Raw genomic sequence first — 21,410 nt, 5'->3', positions numbered from 1 at the left:
AAGATTTGTGTGTCACACATCCAAGATAATGAAACTGAGACACCTGAAACTTCACTTGCATACTACCGTATTTCTTCGATTGTAAGACACCATTGATTGTAAGACCCACACTAATTTCAGTACCACCAACAGAAAAAAAAAACCTAAGACACACCCGCGATTCTAAGACGCACCCCATTTTTAGAGATGTTTATATGGGAAAAAAGTGCGTCTTAGAATCGAAGAAATAGGGTAAGTGGACTCTAGGGGGTGCACCTCATGTTACATTGTTTTTAAAATGGATTAATTAATTAAAATCTCTGTATATTTGAAGCCTACAGTACCATCTACAGGCACTAGATGACTTCCCTAACCAGCACAAAGCTTTGCAGTCAGTACAGTTTGAGGAGCAAACTGTTCTGAGAGACAGAGCTATATACCTGCCCTCTGCTGCCTGCAAAGAACTTGGGAATGCTCATGGGACTGGAGAATATGTACCCCAATAGCCCCTGTGGGATAGGTCTACCATAGCAGTGGCCATGCCTAGGGGTGCCAGTGGCCATGGCTTCACTCAAGACAGGGCAGGCAAAATGTCTTCGGCTCTGACAACTGTGTAAGTTTGAGTAAAGGCTTTGCTGTATCAAATTAAGGGCTATTCTAACCTATATGAAGCCAGGTCTGTTCACTAGTAGGCGATAACAGACATTATAGTTATATTACAAGCCCAGAAGCAGGCATGAAGTTAAAATAGGTGTAATATCAACCCTGCCCTCTGTACCGGTTAACAAACTGCATAGGTGAAGGTTTTGAATCAGTTTTATGGGCAGCCCCATAAACACATATCAATAGTCACTCTGCAAATTTATCACTGTATGGATGTGAGAGTAGCAGGAGCCTTGTCCTCCTGTCTCTGATCTAACTGAAAGACTGCATGCCTGTCCATCACCTGGGTGTCCTGAAGCAGTATCTCTCCTGGATTAGAGAAGATGGGAGGCCAGTGCTCATTGGAATTGCAATCCCCCTGAAGGACAAGGAATTCCTACCTTTTCTAGGCTGCACAGACCACCAACAATCCTCAGTTCTGTTTTGGCTGGGCTCATTTTTCCGTATTTTGCCCCATGCACTTCATCATAGTGACAAAGGACTATTACCTTTCCTGAATTAGCTGAAAATCCAGAAACAGTAATCGAGATTTCATCAGTGTATTGATGTCATTGCACTCCAAGTCGCCAAATGAGCTCGCTCAATATATATAGAGAGAGAGAGGGCGGGGGAGGTTTGTTATAACCAAAATGTTAGTTCCACCAGATGAAGCAGAAGTCTGCTAAGACCATTTTCTTCCCGTTGTATTGAAGCAGAGCTACTCTAATATAGTATTCCCCTGTCCCATTTGTTTTAGTGGTAAAAAAATAAATGGTATCAAAGTTTGCTGAGAGGTCCGGAAGAATCATGGGTCAAACTCCTGTAAGCTTCTAGATTAATGGTGGACAAGCTTTATGGAGTGGGGGAAACACTGGACCCTGTGGATCCTTTTGGGGGCCACACAAGTGGGTGGGGCCAACATTCTCATTCCCTCTCTCTCTCTCTCATATGCACGTGCACACAAAATCAGGATCACTGTGGAGGAGGCTTTAGCCTTGCACCTCTAGCAATTTCAATACAGGCAAGATTGCTGTTTCCCCCGCTGAAGGCTGATCACCTGGGCTGCAGGCAGTAGTAGGCAGGATTCCGCGGACCACACAGAGAGCAGTCAAGGGCCATGTGCTGACATGTATTCTAGATGAAGCCCAGTAATACACCAAGCCCATTAATACATTTCAGGACAGTAACCTGATGTTGGAGGTCAAGCCATTGCAAGGGCAGGGAAGTAGTAGGAGTTGGGAGCTGACACAGTTCAGGCAACGAGCAGCAGCTAACAAGTGTCTCTCACCCTCCTTGCATACATTCAAGATAGTCCAGAAGCCCCAAGCCTACTGGAGCATTAGAAAAGCCAAGATACCAGAGAAGCCTTGTAGGCTGGTCTGGGACTGGCAGTAAACCTTGGTGTTCACTAGAGGGCACCCCAGTAGAGTGCTGCACAGGACTTGGCAGAGGGAAAGTATAGAGCATAGGCATGATGGAGCAGCAGGTAAGGTGAATCCTTTCACCAATCTAAATGTGTTGGGAAACCGTGAAGGCAATCAAAGCCACCAAAATGAGAGCACAGACCTCTATACTTCGAGGCCAATACTGGGAGGGGCGTTGACACTTGAATTAAAACCAGAGTGAGACTGTTATTTTAAAAATCTGCATTATCCGGGAGCTTGTTTACCACTACACATTTGATTACTTTTCCTGATTTAGAATAGGTCAAAGTAGGGAGGGATTTCTTGGTGGTAGGGAAACAACCACTTTCAAAGTTGCTGCCATCATTCCCTTACATTGGCAACATTGGGACCAGGCTTTCCTAGCAAGATTTGACTAGCCAGGAATGGACATGACCATGGAAGTAAGCTCCTGTGCACACTCCCTTTTGCTGTACTTGTGTTCAAGTATATTCCGTATCAATTGCTTCAGCCTACCTCTGTTACACAGCATTTCTATTTATTCAAACTTCTGATTGTCTGGATGTTCACCTTAATGTTATGGTAAGGCTGCATTGAAAATACATCCACAAAAGTGACTAGTTTATAAAACTTTTATTTGCCTGTCTGCTTGCGTATCTCTGTTAGTCATTTTTGGCACATCAACAATATGAAGGAAACAAACCTCTTATTTTATAATTTATAAAAGGTTCACTACATGATTGCCCATAGGAGATTCTAGTCCATCTAAGGCAACCAAGCCAGTGGCTATGTACTAATCTTGAGTCAGCTGCATGGTCCAGAATAAAATTCACCTTCCCTTCTATATATATAAAAGGAAGCTTTTGTTTGTATGTCTGCAATTGACTCAAAAACAGTACCTCCGATTTATATGAAGCTTTCAGGAGTTCTACCTCCATCTGGGATAGTTTTAGATGTGAACATTTTGACTGCTACCTTGAAACAAAATGGCAGCCAATCAAAGTGGTCAGACATTCACTGCCTCTATGCCATTTGATCAGTTGTTATGAAGCCTTTAGGATATATTTGTCAGAATCAGGTCTGTTCTTCCTAGTGTGGGGGACGAGGTTTCAGGAGCTGAATTGCACTCAGAATCTCAAGCAGAAGAAGCAAGACTGGAAGTATATCAGCCAAGAAAGGAACTGGGGGAGGAGATTCTCCAAGACTCTTCAGGAGTCAAGGATGAAACTTCCCAGTAGCTTATCGGACAGGATACCAAAGACTCAGAGACAATTGTACCTCCACCCCTGGGAACTCAGCCTCTGTGGGAGGGGTCATCAGAGTTGACTGATCTCAGAGTCTGCTGCAGGGTCAAGTGGGCAAAGTTGAGAGGAGATGGGAGCCGGTCTCTTACGTTTGCCACTCACCAGAGTAGGGTGACCATATGAAAAGGAGGACAGGGCTCCTGTATCTTTAACAGTAATGTAGAAAAGGGAATTGCAACAGGTGTCAATTGAAGAGAGTGAAATTCCCTCTTCATCACAACAGTTAAAGCTACACTAGCTATAGTAGAGTGGCCAGGTACAAAAGAGGGCAGGGCTTCTGCAGCTTTAACTGTGTTGATGAAGACAGAATTTCACCCTCTTCAATTGACACCTGCTGAAATTCCCTTTTCTACATTACAGTTAAAGATACAGGAGCCCTGTCCTCCTTTTCATATGGTCACCCTACACCAGAGGCTTCTCCAAAAAGACCCTCCCCGAGGTAAAGTGCCTGTTGGACTGTGGGGAAACTGTCCAGTTTTGGTTAAAAGGCAACTGCCTAGTTTTGTTAGGCTAATTAAGCTTAGAGGATAGCTTCTAGCATTCATACTCCCATCAGATGTGAAGAGGTGTTTATTTGTTGAATAAAGCTTTGTGGATTACACAGCAGACCTCTTTATTGTCTCACATCTTGGCGAGAGGGCTTGGAATCATAACAGTATTCTACCTTTACCTGGGATAATTTTAGGCAAAGTGAAAAATTCAACTGCCATCTTGAACCAAATGACAGCCAATCAATTTTTTTATGGATTTACTGCTTCATTACCAGTTGATCAATTCCATCCAAACATTGCATCATGATTCAGCACTGCAGGAAGCAAATTTTAACAATACAAAATTGTGTCAGCCATCTTGAAATAAAATGGCGGCCTATCAAAATTTTAAATATTTATAGTTTCAATGCCATTTGATCGATTTCAACCAAACTTGGCATAATGATTCAGCACTGCATACAAAAAGCACTATAAAATCAATAGCAGTTAGTAAACAAAAACTGAAATTTGGGTCCCAGTAAGCATAGCTTCATTCAGACTGGGCAGACACAATGTCTCCAACTCTGACAGGTATGTAAGGCTTTGTTGTATCAAACTAAGGACTCTTCCCAACGTGTGAGAAGCTGGGTCCATTTTCTAGTTTTTCAATGATAGGCTGGTGGGTAAGACATAAATAATAGGATCTGGAATTATTTCTTAGAAATTTTTTAGGTTAAAATTATTTGACTAAAAAGCTTGAAAAGAGGTCTCGTCTCTAACAGAATGGTCACGACGATCCTCTTAAAATTCCAAGCACTCTGAACTTTACCACCTTATGTATGACTTTACCATGTAGCTGTATAGCCATTATTTCTATTTCTACTGTTTCTATTTCTAGTATTCTCTTCCTGCTACTTTATTTTATTGTAGAGCAGGGGTGGGCAACTTGTGGTCCTCCAGATGTTGTTGAACTGCAACTCCTTTCATTCATCAGCTGTGCTGGCTAGGGGTGATGGGAATTGCATTTCAGCAGCATCATTCTAGAGGGCCACAAGTTGCCCACCCTTGTAGATATTTCAATGCTAACTTTGTATTTTAATGCTCACCTTTTAACTCTCTTTTTTCTTTTTAAAAAACATTTACAGATGCTGTGGATGGAAGTGAACTTAAACAGTTTTTTGAGATTAATTATTCTCAAATTTATTTTATCTTCTATGAAAATTTCATAATACTGGAAAATAACTTGAAACAAAAAGGTAAGCATTCTTGTTTTTGTTGTTGTTTATTCGTTCAGTCGCTTCCGACTCTTCGTGACTTCATGGACCAGCCCACGCCAGAGCTTTCTATCGGCTGTCGCCACCCCTAGCTCCCCCAAGGTCAAGTCCGTCACCTCCAGAATATCATCCATCCATCTTGCCCTTGGTCGGCCCCTCTTCCTTTTGCCTTCCACTTTCCCTAGCATCAGCCTCTTCTCCAGGGTATCCTGTCTTCTCATTATGTGGCCAAAGTACTTCAGTTTTGCCTTTAATACCATTCCCTCAAGTAAGCAGTCTGGTTTTATTTCCTGGAGTATGGACTGGTTTGATCTTCTTGCAGTCCGAGGAGAGCAATGACAAATCTTGATAAAATAGTTAAGAGCAGAGACACCACACTGACAACAAAGGTCCGCATAGTTAAAGCAATGGTATTCCCCGTAGTAACCTATGGCTGCGAGAGCTGGACCATAAGGAAAGCATTCTTAGTTGGGTTTTTTTGTGTTAGTTTTCAGTTAACTTATACTGTTGTATATATATTCTTTCTATGTTCAAAATCATCTTCTCAGCATATTTCAAAACAGGCATGTTTTGCCTTTCCCCCCTCTTTCTTCAGTTAGCCCTCAAAAAGGGCTAACTGAGACTCTTGGCAAATGGTTTAAATTATGTATGTGTCTAGCTTGGGGACGTTTGTTTGTTTTAATGTGGGGGTATTTATGGTAATATGTAGCCCTGTTTAAGATTAGGAGAAAACAGGGCTTCAGCCCTTAAACACTTTTTTTTTACATTGTAGCTTTTTGTGAAAAGGGAACAGAACAATGTTTGGATTAGGTGGTGTCAGAAGGGTGGAGTTAGAAAAGGGTGTGCTGAAAGCTAGGCCTATACAAAAAAAGGAGCATTCCACCTAAACCATAATAGAACAATATTTCTGGTGTTTAACATCAAGAAAGTTGTAGAGTAACTTTTTTAAAAAAAATCCTTGGTGTAGACTGATAGAAGATAGGGAACAAGCATAAATGTTGCAGGTCATTTAAATGGGGCTAGCACAGAACACGTCAGTGAGCATCCAGCCAAGATATGGGAGCTGGTGTGCTTGGTGCTAAGTGAGAACATCATTAAAATGGGCGGAGAAGAGCAAATCAATAGGATACTTCTACCTCAGCGTATACAGTACTGTGCAAAAGTCTTAGGGTCACCCAAGACAATTATGTTCAAAGTTATGTATCTGGGTATTAAATGTTTATTTGCTCAGAAAACCCACTATATAACATTGGAATAAATACAAATAAACATTAATACAATTACAAAGTAACAAGAATTCCTTGTGTTTCCCAAAGAGTTATTGATATCTTGTGAAATGGCTAGAAGAACACAGGTTTGTTTCCCAGACCTCTCCTCCAGGCACCCTGGCCATGCCATGGACAGTTTCATTCCATGTACTATATTTGTTAAATTCTACCACCAGTGCACCTGATTCAACTTAATGAACTAGCTGAACCAGGTGAGCTAGTGGTGGAATTTAACAAATCCATTATTATTATTATTATTATTATTATTATTATTATTATTCAATTGAAACATGTGTGTGATGGTGGTGGGACCAATAGAAGGGCCCTGAAGATCTCAGGGCACATGCAGCTCATAAGGGAGAATACAGAATGTCTGGGGTGCCTCGTGGAGACATTTGGAAGTGGCTAAGCTAACACAGTTTGACAGACATAAAATAGTTTTGCATCAGCAAGGCAATTCTCAGTGAACTATAGCCAGCCTTTGTGGATTTTCAAGATGTGGTGTTCAAGTTGTCACAAAGAAATTTGAAGAAACTGGGCAAGGTGAAGACAGAAAACGCAGTGGAAGACCCAAAAAGTTGTCTGTATCTCATGAACAGTACTTAAATTTTTTTGCATTTTTCAGAGTAGACTGACTTTGACACAGTACTGTACATTTCATAAGTAAAATATGAAAGGGTGTGCTGTAGGTTAAGGATTTTGCTCTGTATGTTAAAGATTCCAATGAGTTAGAAAAACTGAAAGGAATAAACTCTAGAGTCACTATAGAATACCAAGTGAGAAGAGTATTTTTGCACTGACAACTTATTGTTGCCCTCCGTCACCCTCCAGCCAAAACACTGAGGGTGATCTTAAAATGGGGAAAAATCAGGGAGGCAGCCCAAACAGAAAATGCTCTTGTAATGGTTGATCTCAACTGTACTTGCATTGACTGGGTAAATATATATTGAAATCATGACAGAGAGTCAACTTTTCCAGATGTAGATGGTCTGGATGAAACATTGAACTATGGCCTTAGCTAGACCTACTGTTTAATCCAGGACAGAGGAGGGAAGATCTCGCGTTGTGTTTAATGCGAGAGCCCTCCTCCATTTACACGTGAGGCGTGACGACCTCAGGAAGAGAGGCGTCATGCCCGCCATTTTTAAAATTATTTTTAAAGGAGACGGAGCGCACAAATACTTGTGCGCTTAAGCTAAGTTTTATTAAAAAAATTAACTACTTCCCCTCTTCCCCCACTCTAAACCCGATGGGCGCAGCTCCTGGCTCCACGCAAGTAATCATGCGGAGCCGGGTCAAACCACAGAAACGGGCCACACATTCCACGGTCTCGGGCTCAGTCCAAGACTGCGGAAAAAGCGGGCCCAAAGGGGAGGGCTCTATACCGGGGCAAGGAAGGGATGATCCCTCCCTGATCCCAGGATCCCCTGTGTTTCATCTGGACGCACAGGGACGATCCCGGGGTTTGCCCCGTGATAAAGCCTGGTCTAGCTAAGGCCTATATTCCAGCATTATCTACAAATCCAAGGTGGACTTCAGGCTTGTGCACATTTTCTTTCCCATCTCTCCCGTGCACCAGGAGGAGATCAGAAGCATCCCACTTTCTCATTCCGAACTGACCAGAATTGCCTGTGACATCCAAACTTGGGAAATTCTTGTTAATTTATAGTTAGTTCAAAGAAGGCAAGATCGACAGCTAATGATCCTGGTTTGTTAGAACTAACTAGAGGTTAAACTATTGTTCACAAAATTAAGATGTAAGAGAGAACTCCAGTTAGTTTAAAATGGGAAGCAGATGCTTCTGATCTCTTCTTCTGATGTGTGAAAGAGGAGGGAAGGAGTGTGCAAGGCCAAAGTTCACTGTAACTCTTGCATGAATAGCTAAACTATGGTTTAGAGTTATATCTGGAAAGCCCCAATAAATGACTCTGCCTTGGAACTGTGGGTCATGAAACTAATTAGGGAGGAGCTTACCATAGATATAATCCAGATTGGTGCCCCGGATCTAGTGTGGGATGCAAGGGTTGCTTCCAGATAAGGCTTTATGTAGCAATCGCCCTGCCTCATGCACAGAATTTTATGGGGTGCGTGGTTTTCCAGATTTTATTTATTTATTTATTTATTACACTGTTATACCGCCCCCATAGCCAGAGCTCTCTGGGTGGTTTACAGAAATTCTAAAATTGAGATAAAAACAAGTATACAAAATTTAAAATTTTAAAACACAGAACATGCACACATAAAGCATTAAAAACTGTTTAAAAAAACTAAACATGTGGGTGATTAAGATGTGTTGCCATATGCCTGGGCAAAGAGGAAAGTCTTAAACTGGTGCCGGAAAGATAGCAGCGTTGGCGCCAGGCGAGCCTCGTTAGGGAGAGCGTTCCATAATCTGGGGGCCACCACCGAAAAGGCCCTATCCCTCGTTGCCATCTTCAACTCATAACTCTCCCATGTTTTCCCATCGCTTCTTCAGACAAGCTACAAGCTACAGTCTGCACCCACTATAGCTTAAATATTCAAAATGGCAGCCACTGCTGTGGCAAGAAGCCCTGCGGGGAAATTCACCCACAATGGCGTCTCATTACGTGTGAACTGGCCCTCTGTCAACGTTCTTTTTCCTCCTGCATGCTGGACCCCTTCTTCATAACTGTTCTGTGACAGTACAATAATGTTCCTTCATACCAAATTCTTGCATAGTAGATATGCCTACTATGGGTTCGTGTGTATAGGCTTATTTATGATTGCACTTAACTTGAAAGCTGATAGTCCTATGGGATTTTACTATCAGAGAGAGATATTGTCTTTATTCACAATGACAGGAACCATTCCTTTCTCTCCTCAGGGAATAAATCTCAAAGGGAGGAGCTGGACTCCATTCTCTTTCTTTTTGAAGTAAGTTATCGTATTTCAATATTTGTTCAACAATGTAGTTCTTTCATGGTAATAACGATAAACAGATTATATTTCTAGCAAAAAAATCTTTCCCCACAAATAGTAAAATGAAATTGATTTATGAATATTTCCTACCTTTCTACATAGCAATGGGTGGGGCCGCTCTCTCCCATATTCAATTTGTAAGTGAACAATTTATAAAATGTTTGGCCCTGTCATACCTTCAGTGAATATACCTCCAGTTTTTGTGAACTGCCCAGGGTGCTTCGGCTGTTGGGCAGTATGAAAATGTAATAAATAAATAAATAAAATAAATGTTATTGGGAGTGTGAGGTGGGCTTAGAAGCAGCCTGTGGCTGTCCTGACCCAGAATGAGCCTTTCCCATCACCTCTCCATTTGTATTACTTAACAGGGTGGGATAGCACAGAGAGTCCCACCCAGACATAAACCATCTGCAGAGATGCATGTGCAGGGGTGCACATCCACAGCCTGGACCCATCCCAGCTTTGTGTTCATTTCCAAATCTATTTCTGACTTTACTTTTTAATGACTATTGCTTTTAGTATTAGGTTTTCACATTTATTTTAATATTTTACTATGTTTTAATTGCTTCTCTTGTTATATAAACTGTTTTGACAGTTGTTTAAAATGTGGTATACAAATATTGTGAATAAAAATTAAATGAAATACTTTTTCTTACCTTATCTGCCTCCAAGGATTCTGTGATGCCTGAGTGGTTCTAGATATAGAGAAATGCCTTACTTCATAGCTCGTTGCAACTAGGGCAGATGTTGTGGGGGCAGATTTTTTTTTCTTTCAGGGTGAAGTTTGTCATCCTCCTCCCGCCAACTGAAGTAAATGGGAGGAAATTAATTACACCTGCTCCAGAGCTGGTATAGTTTAGGTTTGGTTGCCGGGATTGCCAGGGGAATGAGGGAGTTTAGGATCCTGTGGACGACTTGTGACACCTCCACCCTGACATGGCCTGTTTTGGCCTACATCACCTTTGGGGCATCTACACCTATGGAGCTTTCTGTGGGTGTACTGAGTGTTCTCAGGTGGTGTAAGTGCCATTTTGCCAATGGAGGGGCAGTTACGCTCCATTGGTAATGAGCTGTTATAAATCAGACTGAGGGACCCTGCAGAGCAAATAGATGACGGGGAAACAGTGTAAATGTCATCTGGATTAAACACTTGTATTTGCAAACCATAGGAGATTACGTTGTTTAACTTATTTCATCCTGTGTTAGTAGGAATAAAGGCTTTCTCCATGTTCTGGTCTAATTAAACAGTTAATTAGGATTATTAATGCTTGGCACCTGGAGTCAGAATTTTACTACAATCCAGATCAGTAAACACATTAGAAAACGGATTTGCCTAATTATTGTACTTTTTGGAGCACTTGCTGCTGTGTGGATAACATCTGATATTAATACAGTTTAAGCATTGGGTCTCTTAAGCAGAGATGAAGAATGCTTTCCTTTGCATTAAAAATGCTTGTCCCAAGGCCACAACCCACACCCTACCCTTTAGTCACAGCTACTTCAAGAGAACAAATGGCCCTAGCCCGGGAAGGAAGAGGGGAGGAATATCACTGAAGAACAAGGGATTCCCTCAAGGAAGAAAGTGCAGATGGCATCAGGAAGTGGATGGGTTTACAGTGCCCTCATTCCCTGCTTGTCATCCAGTGTTCCACACATATTATCTGGTGGCTCAGGTTGTCCTCAGCCACGCAGCTGAGGACAACACAGCTCTTAAAGCCTACCAAATTTCAATCTCAATGTCTCCATGTACATAACCCTGATGTTTGCGTAGGATAGTGCACCTCACTGCCAAATGTATTGTTCTTGGATGCTTATAGTATCTACTGTGATGGGGGACGGGCGGGCTGGATTCCAATTCTAGAATAGTTTTATTGCCTTCAAAAGTCCTGATTTTAACCTTAATCCGTGTGCAGCTCTTGGGACCTGGGTATCTGAAGAATCACCTGCTCCCACATGAACAAGCTCAATGATTTAAGATGGCCATCCAAAGGTTCCCCACCCCCCACTATTAGACAGAATGAGGCAGCCACCTCGGGCAGCAGGTTTGGGGTATCACGAAAGGGCAGCACATTCTTAATTATTTTGTTCATATTGCATTTTTACTGGCAAGGATGGGAAGGGGTGCTTATGGGATTTCTGCCTCATGTGGTGGAATAACTTGGCTGGCCTTGGGGACTATGCACATTTGCAAACTATATGTGTTCCCTGAGGATCTGAACTTTCCTAGCTATCACTTCCCTGTGCCTGTTTGCATTCTCCTTCCCTCTTTATTGTTTACTACAACTTATTAGATTGTAAGCCTATGCGGCAGGGTCTTGTTATTTACTGTGTTATCTGTACAGCACCATGTACATTGATGGTGCTATATAAATAAATAATAATAATAATAATAATAATAACATGGGTGGAATGGGGAAGCCATTTGCTGCTCGCAACAAAATATGTTGTACTTCCCACCCACCCCAGTACCCTGATTAAAATGGGTGCTCAATCCAAGTTTAAGAGTATATCTACGTTCATTTTTAACCAAGGTTGGTGATGGTTGTGTATAATGCTGAATACAGACAGAGGGGACAGCAACAGAGATTGTTACCATAAGATATTGAGATGCTTCTAGATTATCTGTAAACTAAAAGCAATACAGTCAGGCAAGAAATTATATGTTCAAGTTTAATTTGTGAGCAAAAAGTGTGTAAAATAGCTTTTTAAACACATCTGCTTATTAAAAAAAATAGAGCGGCCTAGAAGTCAAAATTTTGGCTTCAAATTATTCTTAGTCATGCAGTAGTCTGGAGGGAAAAGGGCTGGGGATAAAAGAACTGATAGATCCCCTGATGTGCTGGTAGACGTAATACCTAATTTATATTTCAAGTGTGCTAATGGATTTCCATATAAATGTAGTAAAGCATAAAAAGGGAATATTCTGCACTACGGGGTTTCTCAAGTTATTTTATATGTGTTCTCTTTGAAAATCTAAACAAAATGTTAGTAGCTGTTTGGAGTTAACTGTAGTCTGTATTTAGGCTGGAAAAAATCTTTTGCTTTTGTTAGATAAAATTGGTTAAGGCCTATATATGTTTCTCACTGGTAGAAGTTGTGGGAAATCAAATGGAGTCCTTCCATCTGGTACGGATGTCACAATGTGATTTCTTGCAACTTGCATGTTATAAACTGCATTCTGACTTTAGAATTCCCAAGACCATTAACTCTGGGAATCTTTTCACTTTCAAGGCTGTGTGTATGTGTTAATGTTGTATGGTTGACTAGGTATCAAATATCTGCCCTTTTATCCCAGGAATACAACTAGGGATGGGGAGTTCAACCTCTAAGAAATGACAAAACATATTTTTTCTTCAATACCTAAACGCAAAACCTGATAACATATTCGAGGTATAAAGTGGTGTTTTGCTTTATCAGGGTGGTGGATAATACTAAATTTAGTAGAAAGCAGACTTCAGTGAAACGCTTGATTTGGCTTGGTTTTCCCTTTGCAACGTCTTCCCCCTCCCCCTCCCCCACATACCTGTTTTAGGGTCTAGCATGCCTCCATCTTGAAGGCTTCAGGAAGTCTAGCAATCTAGAAGTAAAGTGAAATGTAGTCCGGATCTTACACTACTGTTTTAAAGTGCTTTATAACAGTTTTGACAACTGTATGTGAAGTGTGTCCTGGGCCCCAACTAGATATTTACTACACTACTATAGTAGTGTAGTAAATATCTAGTAACATATACTTCAAACCGTAGACTTTGACAAGTCTTTAGGGGAAAATATGCCATTGTTGTAACTTAACTGTATGGATTTACCATGCAGGTTAATCAATGCAAGAGTTTTTAATGGGCTGGGGGGAAGATGCTTGTATCTAAAGAAAGCAGGGTCCAAACTGTATAGAAGTAAAATGATGCAATTACTGTTCATAAATAATTTCTTAACCTCTGCGGAGGTAAACAAATTTAGATCGTGTGTTGAAGTTTGAACAATCTTTCAGTAGATTTATGTATTTTTATGCCGTTGCCTTCGTCTAAGTACTTCAGGACTTGATACTTTTGTAAGGCACAAACACAGGCTAATCTCCTATTTGATCTAGAACATTTTGTCTAATAAAGAGATATTGTTCAGGACAACAGAAAGCTTAACAATGAAAGAAATTATTTGACAGTGTTCATCACACACCATCTTTCCACTGAAAGGCCGTCATTAGACAGAAAAAAAGTCCTATGCGGGGGGGTTGTTGTACATTGTTCTGTCTAAACATGATTAGGATGATGTATGCTAGACATTGAAAAGTTATTTTCTGTTGATACGATATAAAAACAAGAATTACCTTGGTTCCTCCAGAGAATATTACAACTACTACCAGAAAGGATCTTCTATCGTTGGCATTTTCATAGCATAGGTAAGTGTACTTGAGTGTTTGGCTTTCGTTTTGTTTTGTTTTTAATTGTATTTTATTACTAAGTAGGGTGTGTTCCTTCGCCTTCTAAGTAAGTCAATGCAAAACCTCCAGTTGATTTCAGCAGAGATTGATTGTACTCTCTCCCCATCCCCACCCTTAATCAGTATTGCTAAATCTATGAGATAGTATTAAAACATTTGGTGGGATATAAATGCATCATAATTTAGCTTAGTTCAATTATAGAATGGCTACTAGCAACATTTTATTAGAGTTTAAGCTGTCTTGAATAAATAATCCAGTTTAGTGCAAGCATGGTGGTTTTAGAAAATATCGGATAATTACATTGGATGTATATATATATACAAGAAACAGGAGCATTACACAACAGTGTTGTGTTTATGCCTTAGGGATTTCAAAGGACTCTCAAGTGTCTATAAAGTGGTGAGTTTCCAGCTTAAGACAATGTCATGGCTGAAACTAGTCCACATTGTATAAGCTGGTAAAGCAGCTGGCATCTAGGATTTGATATTGGATGAGTGTGACCCTTATCCAATGACCCTCATCCAGTCCATTACTGCTCCCCAAACATGGAACAACAGTTCCTCTACCTCACCTGACTCCTCAGATGAACCCCAATATGCAGTCTGAAACTATACAACCCAGAAACAGGTTTATGGCTTCATGTGCTGTTTTGGGGAACTATGCTATATTGTAAGCATTTCTTAAGTGCTTGCCTTTGAGTAAGTTGGTTTGGATTGTAACAGCCATAATAAACATACTTATTGACAGAAGCCACCTTAACATGTTTGGAAATTTCCTAGTATATTTTTCTTTATTTCAGGGTCAGTTTTGAAGAAACTTTTGCACACTGGGAACTGTCTTAAGGTATTTTATCTCTTGTTTTAAAGCCAATAGTTCTCTAAATACATGTGGATTTCCTCCCCCTAGAAGTCTGCAGCCAAGGAATTCACCGTTTAGTTCAAGCCAACATATAAAATTAAGTCCCACGACATGAAATTCAGTCCTATCTCTGCTGATTAGTCTTTATTACATCCTTTCAGTCACCACAACTGGCAATATTCCTCAGTGAAGCTCTTATGGCCCTCATGGCTCCCTACCTTCCTTTATGGGCAATAGTACTTGAATTTGGGGGTCTCTTCCCAGTCTTCCGACACCTAATGTGAATTTTTTTTATTAATTCTGCCACACTGACAACTTTCCCATCCCTCACAGAAGCTGGGCTGCAAACTATATGTGTTCCCTGAGGATCTGAACTTTCCTAGCTATCACACGAGTTCAGCCAGTCGGTGCCAGAGTTTTCAGCACCACAAGCACAATATTCAATTTTCTTTCCATAGCTACAGAAAATTCCTGTATCCTAATTGCAATTAACAAGTGTAATTAAAACATTTCTAGGAATACTTCTAAAGCGGATTTGTGGCTACCTGTAATACTTGAGAATCATCAGATTTCCATAGCCTGAAAGTAAATTAGAATGACTTTGAACTATTGTGCCTGTTGTAGCAGACAATGAGTAATTTGTCCCAACAATGCACCCTGAATGTAGCTGCTGCTGCTGCTGGATAACCATCTGTCAGGTATGCTTTAAGGTGGATTCTTGCATTGAACAGGGAGTTGGACTCAATGGCCTTATAGGCCCCTTCCAACTCTACTATTCTATGATATGGACGATTTTTCCTCACAAATTTTTTTTGTGGATCAGATGTGCTCAGTGGTAGAACGCATAGATGCATGCAAAAGGTTCTAAGATAAATTCCCAGCACCTACAAGTAGGAGGGAAATGTAAAACCCTAGATTACTGCTGCTAGTCAATGTACTATGTAGGCAGTGGACATGTATATGTATATTTAATATAAAATAAAAATTAAAAATACCTTTTGTTTTTCTGTGTCCACTTGGGGAATCAAGAGATTGGCTCTAAGCTTTTGAGTTGTAGTCCTTTCTCGTCCTTTAATGCTGTGAGTCTCTCCTACCAAAGAACCTTTCAGGCTTCAGTAGTGTGGCATGAAAACCTACATTAAACTGGCTGCTCTCACGTATTGTAAAAACTGATATATTTCCCCTTAAGTAGGGGTAGTGACAGCACATTGAAATACAGTCTTTGTACTGAAGTAAACATGTATGAATATACCTCAGAAGTTTAGACAGGACAACTTCATTTTTAAAAATCTGATAATCAGTGGTGTGGATAGCTTTGATATAATAAAGTCTAAGATGAAGCAATTGTGCTGTAAGCAGTTTTGGTATGGTCAGCTGTGGCACGATTGGCACAGGGCTCAAGCCTAAGCAGGATCTAGCAACAAAGATAACAGTAAATCAAGATTTAAAAATTCCAGGGAATCTGAGAAGTAGCAATAATAGTATTGTCGCTTGTTACACAAGCACAGGCTTAGAAATAAATAGTCTTGAGCCCTGAGTTCAATAAGCCTATGACGACATGCTTCTCCTTTCTTCATCTTCTGGGATGGAAACCTTGTCTATTTCTCCTTTCTTCCATTATTTGAGCATTGAGGTGTTCTGTTCCTTACACTTTGTATTTCTGCTGAGTTGTTTTTATTATTTGGTTGAAGGATTTCTCTTGCTTATAACTTCCTCTCTTTCAAGACGCCCAAAGGTCAGCAGATGTCCTTTGAATAATGTGTGCTTGAGGTAGAGGAAAAAAGGTGTCCTACAGTAGCTGTAACAAAGCTAGTTGTGCAGCAGTCACAAAGACCTCCTCTTTCTATCTCACACTAGATACTTGTACAAACAGTTTGCTGTTCGCTTCAAAGCACTCCAGAAAACTTTACTGCAGAAAGGTTTAATTTCCCCCTCCAGGTATCGCTAATCTATTGCCTATAGTTATGTCCATCAAGTACATCTAAAAGATGTAGAAACTGTCAGAAACTGACATCTTAGCAAATATGGCAGTACTAATTTAATGCCAAATCCTATATCTAATTAAAAATATTGGTGACAAACTTCTTTAAATGGGGGGGAACTCTTGTAAAATGTATATTTGTAATAAAGCTTGTCTTTTCTTATCCTGCTTGGGAAAGTAAGTAATTGAACTTCAGTATATTTGGGACAGTTATCAGCTGTGATCTGTGTCTTGTTGCAGGCAGACCAGCAATTCTGAGTAGTATGGTGTTGAATTCAAAGGGCTGATTGGTAGCAGCACCTGTACAAAGGGATGTGTGAATCAAGAATTCAAAATAAGAGTTGAATTATTTAAAGTATTTTTATCCCACCGTTTGATTGACAGTCTACCTCTCCCACACCCCGCAACTTTGAGAGCTGGACAGTATTGTGCCAAGGACTGTGTATTTAATGTATAGATTTTTGCACTTGGTTTGCCCTAGTCATTACACTTCTTAAACCACCCCACAATCCATAGCTTGTAGTAAGTGTTGTAGGGTGGGTTTGAAGGCACCCCTTACCATGTCGTATGCTGGGTTCAGATGCCATGGTAACCCACAGTGTGGCACAGGTAATTAAGCAAATGCCAGGCACATGAGCAACAGGGGAAACCTTGTGCAAACCTGGGCACTATCTACCACAGTGGATACAGTGAAAACTGGAGAATCACAAATCAGCGTTTCCTCCAGAGTGCCTGCAAATTACCCAGAAGTACTCAAAGGATTAATTCAATTAATCAATCTTGTTTTGCAGCTTAGGTTGTGGGTCAGTAGAGCATGGGCTGATCTTTGCATAGAAGAGCCATCAAACCCTTCTAATCTATAAAATATAAATGTCATAAGTTTTCATAGGCTCATTTGATGATCCTCCATCTGAAATATGATTTGGAGCATCAGGCATATGCTAAGTGCTCATTCTGCTCTCCGGCGTAGATATGCCTGAGTTGTGATAACTTTAGTTTGATGTCTAAATCAAGCAAAGTGTGATTAGTTCTAACCTCTAAATTATGGAACGAAGTAAATTTTCAGACCGTGGTTTGTGATTCAGACAAGACAGTTATAGTTGTTGGAAACAGAGAAGGAAATCCCACGGGAGAGAAGAGGTGGAGGAACTACCATGTGAGCACAAGTTCCTGATCTTCCAAGTCATGGTTTTGGGATCTTCCACACTGAATTACAGTATTTTAACTATAAGGAATGTGATGATGTCTCTAACAGGGCATGAGCATGTATAGATTTGACCATTCAAGCAGTGATATTTTGAAAGGGAAGAGTATTGCATGGGGGCCACCATATCTGGTTTAAGGCTCTGATGGGCTTTCATTTAAGGCAATTAAGATAAAACAATTTATTAAGAAATTACAGCATTTTTTATTTCTCAATCTTGTTGCTATATTTTTGTTTTTATATTGCTTTCTAAAATCTGTCTCCATTTTAGATACGATGTGAAGGAATCCGATTATTTCTTCTCTGGCTGCAAGCTCTCCAGACAAATTGTGCTGAAGAGCAACTGTTAATTTTTGCTTGCCTTGTGCCTGGTTTCCCTGCAGTGATGTCCTCAAGTGGTCCGTGTACACTGGATACACTCATTATCCCTCCTTGCAGTCTTCCATATGGTCAGTTCTTAAAGACTTCAGATTTCTTTCAAGTTTCTAGATGAGGAAAATAACTTGATATGTTTTTAGTTGATCTGTCACTTGGTTTATTAAAGAAATCTTAGTCAAGTAATCATATTAATTTTAGTCAATTAATTAATAGATTAAATCATAATTACTTTACATATGATTTCTTTGTTTTTAAATTATACACAAATGTTATTGCAAGTACTATAATAGAGAGGAAGCATTCCCCCTTCTCTCACACACAAGAGAAGGAATGCTTCTAATAAAACAGCGCTTGCTATCTGCAGTTTTTAAGAATGCACGTTTTCATAAGGCCAGTTGAGAAGGGGGTTAGAGACTTTACACCTATCCCTGCTTCTGGTTCTTCCCCCAACTGGGTCATTACTGGTTGTCTTACCAGCTTGCCCTTGGGTCTGGTGCTGTAGTTGCTGCTGCTGAATGACAGGTCAGTCCAAAATTTGCAATTTAATTATAGACGAAAGGCCCAATCTAGTGTTCATTACTGAGGGAATTGGGTGGGGTTAGTGTCTCCCAGCTGTGCCTTCTGGATATGTGGTGCAGTACCAACATAGACTTGAGGGTTGGGGAGGTGGGGTTGCTGTGATCTACAGGAAATCTCCCTCGCTAGGCTTCCTGTCCATTCAAGTGCCGATCTTGAGTTTTTGTATCTTGTCTTTATAAGGCTTCAGAAAGCCTTTGACTGTTGCTGAGCTCTGCACACCTTGACTGAGTCTCAGCTAATTTGGAGCTGGCCAAGGTCAGTTGATACTACAGTGGCCAAAACTACTGCTGGCTGTGGGAACCAGATCCTGTCTTTTGTCTCTTGTTATCTGAAACTATATGAATTAGATGACGTAGTTTTCCTGTCACTTGGAGAAGTTGCCCTTTCCCCATGCACTTACCTGACAGATGACCAGCAACCAATCCTTCACATTTTTGTGCTAACAGATTAACTAAATTTTTGTAGATAATATGCCGTATATGAGTGTACACGACACACACATTTTAGAAGAATGAAATGTGTGCAGTCCAGGAATCTTGATTTCAACATAATTTAACATTGCACTGGTTGACAAATGACTCTTGCATGATGGATTGTTTTATTTAAACAATTAAGAGTTTCAGGTGTTTAATGCTACAATGTTTTAAACCTTTGAAAATTTCTCTTTATTGTCTATTTTAGCAAAGATTTATCCCGAGGAAATAACTCCACTTTTACCACAGGCTTCTGGTGAAAAGACTGCAGAGGATCCAACTTGTTACTTCCTTCAGATAGTGTTAAAATATATGGTAATCCAGGTGAGGATATGTGTTGTAAATCTGTTTTCATTAGCATGAGTTAGTTTGTTCATGCATTTACATGCCCACAAAGTATCTAAAGAAAGTAGTGACTGCTTTTTGTACTTGGGCACAGATACCAAAGAACTCAAACAGATGTATCATAAGTTATAAATGGTACACTTGTATAACTTGCAGCTTGGGGTGTTCATCAGTATGTAGCATCTTGATTGATTTCCATTATTATGTGTGTTTTATAGGTCAAACCCATAAATAGGTCCTACATGTTTCAGACAACAGCTTTCTCTCCTTTTTTCCATCATGATGTTCTTAACTACATAGAGTTTGAATATCAAAGTAACAGAGAGAGAGGAGTTTTCCTTAATATACTCTAGAGGTTCATCAGAAAAGGAGTACTTTCTTTTTAATATTTGTTCTGGTTTGTGTGTGTGTGTGTGTGTGTGTGTGTGTGTATGTGTGCATGTGTGTGTGTGTGGTTTTTAAACGGTTGACCATTTTGAGGTGTAAAGATCAGGTATGATTGAGATGGGTTGGGATTTTTCTTTAAATGCACATGTAAACCTTTTCATTAAACTCATTTTTCAATATTCTGTGTATTAATGTGACATATTTTTCTTCACTCTGGTAAAGGCTGCAAGCTTGGAATGGAAGAATAAGGACCACCGTGATATTGGGTTTAAGTTTCTCTTTGCCTTGTTCCGAAAGTATTACCTTCCTCATTTATTTCCCTCTTTTGCAAAATTAACCAACCTCTACAAACCTGTGCTTGGTAAGTAGCCACTTTATTTTAAATTGTTTCAAAACATATTCAAGATAAGTAGCTTCTCTATACCACTCTTTTCTTTCATTATCAGGGTTTAAATAGCCCTCTTTGTATGAGTGTGAACATTTTTTCTTCTTGCCAAGCTGTAAGTTACTTACCTTTGGTTTAAAACTCTGATTCTAAATATGTTCACCTTGATCCAGAGAACCATGGGAGTAGCAGCTCATCAGTGGCCTGAGACATGCCACTGTGTCTTAGCCTTGGCCTCCTATCTGCAATATAGGGATGATATAATACTGACCGATCTTGCAGGATTTCTGTAAGCATTACATGATTTTAAACAAAAACTATGTTTAGGGTCTTATAGCCTTATCCTGTGCATGCGTACTTAGAAGCAAGTCCTATTAACTTCAGTGGCACTTACTCCCTGATAAACATGCTTAGAATCATAGAATAGCAGAGTTGGAAGGGGCCTACAAGGCCATCGAGTCCAACCCCCTGCTCAATGCAGGAATCCACCCTAAAGCATCCCTGACAGATGGTTGTCCAGCTGCCTCTTGAAGGCCTCTAGTGTGGGAGAGAATTGCAACCTCTATCTCTTAAACCTCTATCTCTTATAATATTGTCAATGGTGAAGTAAAGGCTAAAGCAAAAAAAGGATCCACAGAGGCCACCAGTGAGGGAGGAAGCAGCAGCCAGGCACCTCTCCACCGTGCCTGGGTCCAGCTCCAGCTGAGAGCCCCCTCCCTCCTGCTACCAACTGTCTCTCCAGAGGCCACCAGTGAGGGAGGAAGCAGCAGCCAGGCACCTCTCCACCGTGCCTGGGTCCAGCTCCAGCTGAGAGCCCCCTCCCTCCTGCTGTCAACTGTCTCTGGAGAGGCCACCAGTGAGGGAGGAAGCAGCAGCCAGGCACCTCTCCACCGTGCCTGGGTCCAGCTCCAGCTGAGAGCCCCCTCCCTCCTGCTGTCAACTGTCTCTGGAGAGGCCACCAGTGAGGGAGGAAGCAGCAGCCAGGCACCTCTCCATCGGGCCTGGGTCCAGCTCCAGCTGAGAGCACCCCTCCCTCCTGCTGTCACCTGTAACTGCTGAACTTTCCAACTAAGATTGTAGTGCCTGAATTTGCTTTCCTTTCCCC

The 21,410-nt window shown here is 40.7% G+C and overlaps 1 protein-coding gene across 2 annotated transcripts in view; it reads left to right on the top strand.

Annotated features, from left to right (window-relative positions):
* RALGAPA2 (Ral GTPase activating protein catalytic subunit alpha 2) overlaps positions 1 to 21,410 on the top strand; it is a 212,842-nt gene that overhangs the window by 11,222 nt on the left and 180,210 nt on the right. For both annotated transcript variants that reach the window (XM_063130176.1, XM_063130175.1), the window contains exons 2-8: positions 4,944 to 5,054; positions 9,186 to 9,235; positions 13,616 to 13,673; positions 14,515 to 14,558; positions 18,030 to 18,207; positions 19,397 to 19,512; positions 20,143 to 20,281. In XM_063130176.1, the coding sequence (XP_062986246.1) occupies positions 4,944 to 5,054; positions 9,186 to 9,235; positions 13,616 to 13,673; positions 14,515 to 14,558; positions 18,030 to 18,207; positions 19,397 to 19,512; positions 20,143 to 20,281 (696 nt within the window). The remainder of the gene's footprint in view (positions 1 to 4,943; positions 5,055 to 9,185; positions 9,236 to 13,615; positions 13,674 to 14,514; positions 14,559 to 18,029; positions 18,208 to 19,396; positions 19,513 to 20,142; positions 20,282 to 21,410) is intronic.

The sequence above is a fragment of the Elgaria multicarinata genome, chromosome 7 (genome assembly GCF_023053635.1).
Source record: "Elgaria multicarinata webbii isolate HBS135686 ecotype San Diego chromosome 7, rElgMul1.1.pri, whole genome shotgun sequence".
Classification (NCBI taxonomy): Eukaryota; Metazoa; Chordata; class Lepidosauria; order Squamata; family Anguidae; genus Elgaria; species Elgaria multicarinata.
The sequence above is the reverse complement of the archived record's forward strand: the minus strand, read 5'-3'. Positions and strand labels throughout refer to the sequence as shown.